General features: G+C 37.0%; 1 protein-coding gene across 8 annotated transcripts in view; it reads left to right on the top strand.

Annotated features, from left to right (window-relative positions):
* The window catches only part of Gria3 (glutamate ionotropic receptor AMPA type subunit 3), a 311734-nt gene that overhangs the window by 177124 nt on the left and 121893 nt on the right, over nucleotides 1-12717 (top strand). For all 8 annotated transcript variants that reach the window (XR_012444436.1, XM_074063377.1, XM_074063373.1 and 5 more), the window contains one exon: nucleotides 620-673. Coding sequence is in view for 7 of the 8 variants with exons in the window: in XM_074063377.1 (XP_073919478.1) it covers nucleotides 620-673 (54 nt within the window). In the remaining variant the exon portion in view is untranslated. The remainder of the gene's footprint in view (nucleotides 1-619; nucleotides 674-12717) is intronic.

The raw sequence follows: 12717 nt of genomic DNA, 5'->3' as shown, positions 1-12717 counted from the left end.
GTCCCCTGAGGAAAAACCCCTCTGACTTCCCTAAGGCATTGTGATCAGCACCAAAGATGTACAGATGGTCACAAGTCTTTCATATGAAGGCATAAAAAGGAAGGCAAGGAATTTTTGGAAAATTTTCAATAAGAAAAAGCAGCCTCAGTTAACCTGAAAATTCCATTAACCCCATTCTTTGAGTGTTTTATTCCCTAAACATTCCAGGTAACAAAAAGTACTGTACATTCTATTTTCTAATTTGTATGCAAAGTTCAGATCATTTTCCATCTCAACAGCTAAGTACAGAAATTCAGTTCATGGGCAGGGGATCATCAGCTTCATTGCTTTTATCATCTATTTTAAATGACAATGATGCTACTGACCTAGAAGTTTAGAGGGATTTTTGCCTTGTTTTAACATTTTCATTTTGATATTGGCAATTATTCCTGTTTTATCTGACTAAAAGTGAAATGTAACTGAAAGAAACATGGCCCAATTAACTGTGATTACAAAGTATGTGCAAGACCTAGCACTTTTTTGATCATTTGAAAGCAGTTTTTTCCAGCCATCCCAGTAATTATGTAATTGAAAGTGGACTTCTTTAATAAACAATGTTTCTCATTTCTTCTTTCTTCAGGTTGTGATCCTGGGAAAACATTCAAGAGGTTATCACTACATGCTTGCTAACCTGGTAAGAACAGGCAGAATTCAAGTGTCCCCAGGCAATATATTCTATTTAGTATGTGTCATCAATAATCACCTAAAAAGGAAATACATCAAGTATATAATGTGTTCTCTATAAGTCTATGAGTTCAGTAAATACCAAAACCTGGATACAGTAGCCTTGTTTTCAATTATGCTGTCTTTATTTTACTAGTAAAGCTGTATTTTTTACTTATTATTCTTAGATTAAATTTGGATTTAAAATATGAACATTTTAATCAGGTTTCAAATGTAAACCAAGAGACAAATGTCAGGAAGTTGACTCTTTCAACAATTGATCTAAGCATATGTGAACATCAGTACTGGACTTACCTATTCAGAGCAGACCACTACCAAATCTTTGCAAGCCAAATGCCATAGTAGATTTTGAAATGGTATATTAAGTGACTTTGTCAAAGTGTATAAGAACCTTTCTACTTACATAAAACACAAACTGAATCTTTACCTTCAAACTTCCCATGCCTTTAAGATTTGTGACATCCTAGAAGCTATTATTTCTTTGTTATTTCATACCTGTTTTTATCTGTAAGGATAATTTATTTAGGAATTAACAAAATGGTTTGTAAATTAGTAATAGATGGCAGAATTTCTGAATAATACTATTTTCATTGAATGAAAAAGGAATATTAAATCATTATTACAATACTAAGAATCCATTAAATGATTATATCACATGAGTTTTGGCCCCAATTTTCTTTCATTAGAGCAACAGAATCATGATCATTATAAATCTCTTAAACCAAAAGAATAGTAAGAGGTAAAAAATTATTGTGATTATAACCTTAGATTTCTCAAAGAAAATATCTTATTTTTGTTTTATTAATAAATATTTTTAATGAGAAAGGAAGTGTTACTTAGATCTCTTTTTTACTTAGTATGTGTATTCAAACACTTTATAAGATGAACATTAGGTGAACTGCTTTCAAATATAGTAAGCATGTTTGTCAATAAATTGCTCAAAGTGGAGCACTTCCGTCCAAGTGGGGAATACATGAATCAACTCTTTTAGGAGAAGAAATTTTTATTCTTAATTAATATCTGCAAATATTCAATTTGGCTTTTAGGCAACTGATAAGTAAAGATATTTTGGTTCAATAAAGGTTAAACTAGGGCTTACAGGAAGTTATGGATGTCACAATGAGGTACCTTATTATTCCTTCCTCACCAAGCAATATTCCACTATCCTCCCTCTATTCCTTATTCCTGCCTTCATATCTCTACTCTTTGTTTCTCCTCTGCTTTATATGTCCTAGAAAGCAGCACAGATTATGGTATAGTGCTTAAAAATATGGAGTGTACCTATCACTGACAGTACATGAAATAGTTTCAGGTAGTACCCAGCAAACTTTTGTTTTAACAGAAATATATTTCTTTAATATTTATTAGAAAAATATAAAAATAACAATTTAAAATAAAAATTTTACAGATGTTATCTCATATAGCTAAAATGGAGATTTAACAAGAATGAAATAACTTTTTTTTTTCATTTTTCTTTTATTATTCATATGTGCATACAAGGCTGGTTCATTTCTCCCCCCTGCCCCCACCCCCTCCCTTACCACCCACTCCGCCCCCTCCCTCTCCCCCCACCCCCTCAATACCCAGCAGAAACTATTTTGCCCTTATTTCTAATTTTGTTGTAGAGAGAGTATAAGCAATAATAGGGAGGAACAAGGGTTTTTGCTGGTTGAGATAAGGATAGCTATACAGGGCATTGACTCACATTGATTTCCTGTGTGTGTGTGTTACCTTCTAGGTTAATTCTTTTTGATCTAACCTTTTCTCTAGTACCTGTTCCCCTTTTCCTATTGGCCTCAGTTGCTTTAAGGTATCTGCTTTAGTTTCTCTGCGTTAAGGGCAACAAATGCTAGCTAGTTTTTAGGTGTCTTACCTATCCTCACCCCTCCCTTGTGTGCTCTCGCTTTTATCATGTGCTCATAGTCCAATCCCCTTGTTGTATTTGCCCTTGATCTAATGTCCACATATGAGGGAGAACATACGATTTTTGGTCTTTTGGGCCAGGCTAACATCACTCAGAATGATGTTCTCCAATTCCATCCATTTAACAGCGAATGATAACATTTCGTTCTTCTTCATGGCTGCATAAAATTCCATTGTGTATAGATACCACATTTTCTTAATCCATTCGTCAGTGCTGGGGCATCTTGGCTGTTTCCATAACTTGGCTATTGTGAATAGTGCCGCAATAAACATGGGTGTGCAGGTGCCTCTGGAGTAACAGTCTTTTGGGTCTATCCCCAAGAGTGGTATTGCTGGATCAAATGGTAGATCGATGTCCAGCTTTTTAAGTAGCCTCCAAATTTTTTTCCAGAGTGGTTGTACTAGTCTACATTCCCACCAACAGTGTAAGAGGGTTCCTTTTTCCCCGGATCCTCGCCAACACCTGTTGTTGGTGGTGTTGCTGATGATGGCTATTCTAACAGGGGTGAGGTGGAATCTTAGTGTGGTTTTAATTTGCATTTCCTTTATTGCTAGAGATGGTGAGCATTTTTTCATGTGTTTTCTGGCCATTTGAATTTCTTCTTTTGAGAAAGTTCTGTTTAGTTCACATGCCCATTTCTTTATTGGTTCATTAGTTTTGGGAGAATTTAGTTTTTTAAGTTCCCTGTATATTCTGGTTATCAGTCCTTTGTCTGATGTATAGTTGGCAAATATTTTCTCCCACTCTGTGGGTGTTCTCTTCAGTTTAGAGACCATTTCTTTTGATGAACAGAAGCTTTTTAGTTTTATGAGGTCCCATTTATCTATGCTATCTCTTAGTTGCTGTGCTGCTGGGGTTTCATTGAGAAAGCTCTTACCTATACCTACTAACTCCAGAGTATTTCCTACTCTTTCTTGTATCAACTTAAGAGTTTGGGGTCTGATATTAAGATCCTTGATGCATTTTGAGTTAATATTGGTATAGGGTGATATACATGGATCTAGTTTCAGTTTTTTGCAGACTGCTAACCAGTTTTCCCAGCAGTTTGTGTTGAAGAGGCTGCTATTTCTCCATCGTATATTTTTAGCTCCTTTGTCAAAGATAAGTTGCTTATAGTTATGTGGCTTCATATCTGGATCCTCTATTCTGTTCCACTGGTCTTCATGTCTGTTTTTGTGCCAGTACCATGCTGTTTTTATTGTTATTGCTTTGTAATATAGTTTGAAGTCAGGTATTGTGATACCTCCAGCATTGTTCTTTTGACTGAGTATTGCCTTGGCTATTCGTGGCCTCTTGTGTTTCCATATAAATTTAACAGTAGATTTTTCAATCTCTTTAATGAATGTCATTGGAATTTTGATGGGAATTGCATTAAACATGTAGATTACTTTGGGGAGTATGGACATTTTTACTATGTTGATTCTACCAATCCATGAGCATGGGAGATCTCTCCACTTTCTATAGTCTTCCTCAATCTTTCTTCAGAAGTGTATAGTTTTCCTTGTAGAGGTCTTTCACATCTTTTGTTAGGTTTACACCTAGGTATTTGATTTTTTTGAGGCTATTGTAAATGGAATTGTTTTCATTCATTCTTTTTCAGTTTGCTCATTATTAGTGTATAGAAATGCTAATGATTTTTCTATGTTGATTTTATATCCTGCTACCTTGCTATAGCTATTGTTGATGTCTAGAAACTTCTGAGTAATAAAAATTTTACAGATGTTATCTCATATAGCTAAAATGGAGATTTAACAAGAATGAAATAACTTTTTAATGTCAAATAAATAATAGTGTGGGTGATAAAGAAATTTACTCAAATATGGTTTTGCATACTTCTAAAATAGTGGTTGTCGTTATACATGGTTGACTGAAGTTTGGGAAAGAAAAATTGAACTTGGGGTCAGAATGTTTGTATTGTCATACTACCTTTGCTACTATGTAGCTACAAAATCTTGGGTAAGTCACTTCACCCATATGGACTTCAGCCTCCTTACTGTGGAAGTAGAAGTGAGAGAAGAAAGGGATTTGTGTGTTGGGTGGACCCTTTGGAAGCACAGGGGTAAGACATAATTAGAAGGGCAAGACATTTTTCGGGAGTGATATCTGTGAAAGACAAAAAGAAGAGAGACATGAGTAGTCATGGATGGCTTCAGACCACAATACACATCTGAGACCACTGAAGAAGGAAGAAAGGATGTTTTCTGGGAAGAGCTTCAGAATATGGTATAGCTCTGAGAAAGTCTTGGCAGCACAACTGGGAGTTTCATTGCAAAGAGGAGACCTATGCTGCCCCAATTAGCAAGCCATTGCACCCCAATTTTGCTCAGACAATTGACTGGCAGCTTCCAGGAAGCACACACATGAAAGTTCAGGCAAATCCTGAACACTAACATAATTCCTTGAGGCATATTCTGCCTGGAAGGCAGATTTGGACTATGCACATCAGTGATTGTCTCAGTTGACCTAAGATGATCTATAGAAACCCTTCTTATTCTGGAATTTCAACTGCACCTCCTTATACACACTGACGATGCTTCAGAGAAGCTTTGCTTTCAACTTTGGGACTCAGACCTAACAGAAATGAAAGCCTAAAGAGTAACAGAACTGCAAAAGAGAATTGCTGCCAAGTTTGGTGGTGCATACCTGTAATTCCAGCACTTGGAAGGAGGATCTCGACTTTGAGGTCAACCTGACCTACATAGCAAACTCAAGGTCAATTTGAGACCCTGCCTCAAAAAATCAAGGGCTGAGGATGTACCTCAGTAGTAGAGTGCTTACCTAGCATACACAAGGCCCTGAGTTTCCATCCCCAGCATGAGAGTGAGAGAGACAGAGACAGTGAGACAGAGAGACAGAGAATTGAAAATTGTTGCTAGGACAAGGTTGGGGAAAAGAATAGTAAGCTGAATCTCAGGCACACAATTCAGAATGATGAGACCTTAGGCATATACTTACTACAAGAACAAGCAAAATCTGTACCTTCAAAAAGAAAGTCTGAATAATGAAACATGAACTCATTTATCATGCTTTGAGCTGCCACCTCTTCTCTTCCTCTAGTGACCTTCTTTTCATTTGAACTCAGCCATGTGTTTCCATAAGTCCATGCAGTCTATATCAAGTTGCATTTGGGTAATAGACATAAGAACTACTGCTCATCTTTGATAATAATAATGAGACAGAGTATCCCTACCATGGTTTCCAAAATTTGTTAAAGCAGATAAAAATATTCCAAACACCTCCCGCAAAGACATGTACATACAGACTAAACTAAAACTACTTAAAAAGTCATTTGGATGGTCAAAAATGGGAAGATGTTTCCTTTCAAGATGAGCCATCTTCCCTTTCAAGACAAGCCAGCTGGGTAAAAGCTGAGGATGTACATGTATTCAGGGGAGCAAAGTCTAATTTGGGTCTTGATGTTACAACAGTATAGAACCACTCCTTTCTTCTACAAATGTAAATTTAAGAACACTCATAATGTCTTAACTAAGCTTTCTGGAATCACCTGCACCATAACTCCAAGCACCCCTTTTGATACTGAGCTTCATCTATCTGGCAAACACTTCTATGGCTTTTACATGGACCTTCCCTAGTAGCAATCCTAAAGTGAGAAGATGGATATTCTATGAATGCTTCAACAAAGGCCTTTCACAGGTCAGGGCATATATTTCAGAGTGGAAAATAAGCTGCAGAAAATTGTAACTTGCTGAAATCCCTGAAATAAACAAAACAGAAGATTCTACCAGGAACACAGGCCAGCTATGTGATTTGGTCAGGCCAGAAGTGGACAGCCCAATAGAGAGAGTAAGTCTCTTAAAAATTCTGTATCAGATAGCTATGTCTTTTCTTTTTAGGGGTTGTTCTATACTTAATTGTTTTTTTCTCTTCCAGGACTAAGGCAGTGCTGTTTCTCTACTGTAGCTCCAGAGGTAACCAGCATGTATTCAACCTGTCAGTTAAGCAGCCTCTCTTTCTGTTATGGCAAAGTCCTGTATCAGGACCTTTTACATTGCATATCCAGGCATATTATCTATCATGACTTAATTTTTTCATATATTTCAATCATGGTAGCTCAGTCCTAGATTAGGATTAGAAGGCAAAGGAAGGAGGTAGTGTGGTATGTTGGGAAAAGCACTAAAATAGACACTAGAAGACAAGTCCAAATTCCAAGAATCATTTAACCAGCCTTATGGTCAACTAATATGAACCATCTCTTAATTTGTAAAATGGTGAGTTAGGCCAGAACACTATTTCCCAAAGTGTGCTATTTGGACATGAGCATTTAATGTTAGGCAGCACATGGTAAAACTTTTTTAACTTATGAGTTTTTAATTTATATTAAATGTATATTAGAAAAAGTTATCTTTTGCTATCTTGTCAATTCTGTGATTTTGCAGATGCAATTTCTTAGATAGAGGCTGAAGTAGATATTTAGCTCCAAAAAACATAGTCAATGTAGAGAAAAATACTAAGCAAATTATAGCTCAGATGGCCCATCTATATAACAAAAAGAATGACTAATAACTAAAATTTGAAAAATGCTCCAAGGTCACTTCTAGCTCTCTATTTCTTCCTTCTTGGAGGGCTCTTTGGACCAGGCAGGGTGGAGGTCACTTTGGCCCAAGGTAAGCCAGAAGTGAAAGTGTAGATACAGTGACTATGTGAATACTGAAGACACAAATGGGGGAGAAAACCAGAACCATGCTGTTCTTGGGAATTTAAAGTCTTCAGGAAAACTGAAGCTTTAAAATCAGTCTAGATGGGGAAAAGACAAGAAGATATGAGTACCCTTAGCCAAGTTGTAAACAGAGATGAGGATCTGAAGAATCATTCAAAATATAGTACTTGACACAGGCAAATTAGATATGGGTTGTTGTTTGTTTGTTTGTTTTGGTACTGGGGATTGATCTTAGTACCTAGCACTTGCTAAGCAAGCACTCTACCATTTGAGTCATGCCCCCAGGCCTAGATCTGGATTGAGACAGTCTAATAACAGATGGTTTGTACCCCCAAGAAATTTAAGCAATTGAGGTGCCCAGGGGAGAACATGAGCCATAGCAGAGCTCACAGTAGCTATATACCAGTTAATCACTTCCTTAGAAGACTTAACAGTTACCTTACCTAGGTCAAGTCTTGTGCCAGGGTTGGAGATGCTTGTTGACCCTGAAAGTGAAAGTTTGGTAAAGTCAGCTGTCAGCAGTAGAGAGCAGCAGGAGCAGACAATCAAGCACGTCATTGTGCTAGGGAAGAAAAGGGCAGGAAGATAATGTATCTTATACTCTTTCCCTGCTGTGCCAGCTATTTTCTTTAGACTTCTCATTTGATCATTTCAGAACTTCTATGAGAAGAGACTTCTTGCCTACCCACCTCTGCAAGCCTTATAAAGATCAGGAAATGGGCTCAGAAAAGATATTTAACTTGCCCAAAGACTCATAGATAATTCATTGCCAAGGTAGGTTTCCAGTTCAGGTTGGTTAGACTATTGATAAAGTTCCTTGCTCTTCCCACTTTACCCACCCAAGTGTCTCAGTGAGACAGAAGCGCAGCCCCACAAAGATTACAGGAGTGTGTCCAAAGACACACTAATTCAAAAGATGTAAATGAATTGTAGCACAAACTATAATTTATGAGAGTGAAGTGATCTGAGATAAAAGGGATTTAAAAACAGGACTGCTTTGTGAATCCATCCAATATAAAATGCATCTTAATAAGCATAAATTACATCACCACCTTTTTTGTCCTGCCACTTTCTCTCCTCTCTCTCTCTCTCTCTCTCTCTCTCTCTCTCTCTCTCTCTCTCTCTCTCTCTCTCCCCCTCCTCTTTCTCTCATATCTCTATCTCTCTCTTTCCTTTTTTATCTTGTTTTGTTTTCTCTTTCCCTGTCCATCCACCTCATTCACATTACTAGTGCCAGGAAATAATGAGGGGTATTAGATGATACCTAATTTTAAAGAAAATTTACTAAGACAAAAGCATTACTCATAAAGTTGAACCCAGAAAGAGAGCCAGGAGTATTCTAAGCTTGAATATGTGAACTCTGCTTACTAGATCTCAGAACGTACCTGAAACAGAAAAAAAGCCTGCTTTGTTTAGGGAGAAACCAAATTTGAATGAGTCATGCTGTTTTGCTTGCCAATAACAACTACTCCCTTCTGTTCTCTTCCCCTTCCAGGTCTTCTTGTTCTGTTCTCTACTTTCCCTTCCTTTGTTCTCCCAATTGAATGTTTCAAATAAAAATTCAAATGCTCAAAACCATGTGTTGTGATCACTGACACTTCAGCAGATGGCATGTAAACACAGAGCTCATTGGGCTGAAGCCTAGCTTTGCAAGCAAGGGATGTGGGCTTGGGGAAAAAAAGCTACCACTGGTCCTGAATGTCAGGGAGCCCAGCCACCTCTCCTGGGCACACAACATCTCTACTGGCTCAGGATTCAATTTCTTCTCTAAATAATGATAGGATGTAGCACAATACCAAGGGAATGAAGACCAAGGATTGGTGTGGATGGAACTCAACTTCCTACCATACATTTAGAATACCACAGGCAGTCGTTGGCATTAGCCAACTTTGAGACACCAATTTTCGCTCTCCCAAAATGCCTCCCTCTCCTTCTCCTTCTCCTTTTCCCTCTCTTCCTCCTTCCTGCCTTAAATTAACATGGAAAAATTACCTCCTACCCAATATTCTAACAAGATGAGTTAAAATAATTCTGTCTTCTCTTGCAGCCACCTAGATCATGTCTTCTAAAACAATGCTTCTTACACTACTTGTAAAGATGAACCAGTTTTCCCCCCAAATCTTCATGGACCAATAAAATTTAAACAAAAAATAAATTAGTAAAAAATGAAATAAACAAAATCTTTTTATTATTGCACTCAGCAGCTGTAATATTACTATGTCAAAATGCTATAAAGTTTGATAAAGAATTACTCTCACCAGACTTACATAATGCCTGTAATCCTAGCTACTCAGGAGGCAGAGATCAGGAGGACCATGGTTTGAGGCCAGACTGGGAAAAAGTTAGAGAGATTCCATCTCAATAAAAACAAGCCGGGCATGGTGGCACACATCTGTCATCCCAGTTATGCAGAAATTTGTTCTTACCATGGTATAAGGCCAGACTCAAGCAAAATGTGAGACCCTATCCAAAAAATAAGCTAAAAACAAAATGGACAGGAGATATGGTGGCTTAAGTAGTAGAGTGCCTGCCTAGCAAGTGTGAGACTCTGAATTCAAACCCCAGTACTACTAAAAAATTTATTTTCAATTTCTTTATTTTCAATTTCTTCCCTTTTATCATCTCAGATTAGTAACAAACAATGAACCCATTAGTCTGTAAACATTTTGGGTATTGCTACTCTAAAGTTCTTTATGGTTAGGTTTTTGCCTCTACATCAGTTGTGTGCCCAAAACCTTGTTCACCACAAGGAAAGACCAAGAATGGTGTCTTCAAGAAATTTATAATCACACTGATCAGACCACACATGCACAGCTTATGATAATTGTCATGGAGTTAGACAAGGAATGAAGAGAAAGCAGCATATAAGTTGTGGGTATCCTGTGGAATGTGGCCAGACCAGGCTTGGTAGAAAAGGCGACTTCAAAGCAGCAATCTAAATGGTAAGAAATATCCAGTTACATAAAGAATCAGGAAAAGTTCATATGTAAGGAACAGCACATGCCAAGATTCTGAGGCAGAAAGGAGCTTGATTCGTTCCCTGAACAGAGAGAAGGCAATTTTGGCTAGAGCAGAGTGAGAGACAGATTATATAAGGTTTTATTAAGACAGATTAAGGGGTTTTAACATTTTTCAACAGCAATGCAAAACCATTGAAAAGTTTTGAAACATGATATGATTTATGACTTAAAAATACCAGGGTCACATGAGAAAATCTTGGGGTATATTAAATTATATCTCAATAAAGCTGTTAGTTAAAAGAGATGAGTGGCTATTATCCCACTAGTAGCACTTAGGGAGTCATAATTATTGATTTTTTTCTTACAAACGACTCCAAGTAGACTGCTGTCCCATGAGGGCAGAGGCCAAATTGGTATGGATCACCATTATACCAGGAACTAGCAGTTTGAAGATTTCAAAGTGTGTTTGTTGATTGCAAATTAGAAAATAAAATAATTAGTGAACATACAAGTAACCTGTAATCAAGTGCTAATTTATATAGTATAATCTTTTACTATTGCACCCTCCCTGGAGGATAGACATGCTTTCAAGAAAAGACTCCTGTCTTTCATCAGCAGCCTGATAACTTGAGTCTCCACAATTACTATGTATTTGTATTTCTGTATAGAAGTATCACCCTGATGAACAATTCAAATAGCATTTAAGGCAGAGCCAGATGTCATCCAAATTGTGAGATAGATTGTTGTCTTTGGCAACCTTCTGACCCTCATTCTACTGCTTTTATCCTCCCTGTAGGCAGGCCAGCTTTCCCATTTCATACCCATTATCTAGCATCAACTCAATGAAAGTCAACTTGTCTCTGTTTTCTTCTATGTGCAAATGCACACTAAGAATAATGCTACTATGAAGGAACTCTCCACATAACATCTTGAAAATAAGTGCTCTAAAAGTAAACCTTGAATATATTTATTTCCAGCTCTCAGTTATTCACACTACCTGAAGGAAAATGAACTACAACATGTATAAATCGACAGAGATGGAACAATACCAAATTCATTTGAATCTTTCAAAGACTGAATTTTCTAGCTGTTCTCAAATCAAAGACAGTCTATATTTGATAACCATTGTTTAGTCACTCTCTGTGTAAAAGATGATCTTGGTGAATTAACCAAGACTAGCTAACAAGGCCCTGCATGAACTGCTCAGGAACAAAGGTCATGATTGGTTTTATACACCTGTGTTCAGATATGGGCAATAGTGCACTGGTTCAAATACATGTCATGTGATTAGGAAGGGCTGTAATTGATGAAATATAGCAGACCATACAAGTACAAATAAGTATTTCTCTCTCAAAGGAATCATGTTAAGAAGTTATACCCATATTTCTAACAAATATTGCCATTATTACACATAAGTAGTCAAATGTATAGATATTTAGTATGTGGAAAGTGAGAAAAGTTTCCACTCACCTTATCTATGAGCAGTAGGCTTGCCTCTAATCTATCTCTGCTTTGATATCATCTAATCTCTTCACTCAGAACACAGAGTTTAGTGACATAACCAAAGGAAAGGAACCACTGTAGAAATTAGCCCATAAAGCTATCAATTTCAGTCAAACAAAGTTGGTGAAATGAAAGCAGCACTGGAATTTGATAAGATTCAATGACAAAAGTCATTGAGTATCTAAATATCGCTGCTAATTATTAAATTTCCCATGAAATAATAAAATGATATTAATAGAAATTCCACTTTGCACAACAGGTAACTTGGGGTTGTTTAGCAATGTAGGGTATACAAATGTACTTATTGCACAGGAGGCATGGAAAAGCATGCAATAATAAAGAAGACAAAGGTCCATAAACAATCATCAAAATGTACAGAGTTTATGTAATCATTGGCTAAAAAAAGAAGGAAGCACAACTTTCAGTAAAGTACACAATGACAAATGTGATATAGATATTTCTTAGTCATTATTTTCCTAATTTAAAAGTTGGCAAAGATGCACAGAAAACACAACTCTTATACATTGTTGGTGGAAATGTAAGTTAATGCTGCAATTTTGTAAAATGGTATGGCATTTCTTCAGAAATCCTAAAACTAGAACTAGCATATGACCCAGTATTCCCATTTCTGGATATACAGATGCTCCCAGACTTACAATGAGGTTACATCCCAATAAACTCAAATTAAAAAATGGTAAGTTGAAAATACATTTACACTAAGCTGGGCACAGTGACATATACCTATAATTCCAGATGTTCAAGAGATTGGGGCAGGAGGATTGACAAATTCAAGGCCATCCTAGGCTACATAGCAAAACCCCATTTTGAGAGAGAAGGAAAGGAGAGGAGAGAGAGGAAAGGAGAAGAGAAGGAAGGAATGGAGAGGGAAGAGAAGGGAGGAAGGAAGGAAGGAAGAGAGGGAGGAAGGA

The sequence above is a fragment of the Castor canadensis genome, chromosome X (assembly GCF_047511655.1).
Source record: "Castor canadensis chromosome X, mCasCan1.hap1v2, whole genome shotgun sequence".
NCBI lineage: Eukaryota > Metazoa > Chordata > Mammalia > Rodentia > Castoridae > Castor > Castor canadensis.
Note: the sequence above shows the minus strand (reverse complement) of the source record. Positions and strands in the feature narration are given on the sequence as shown.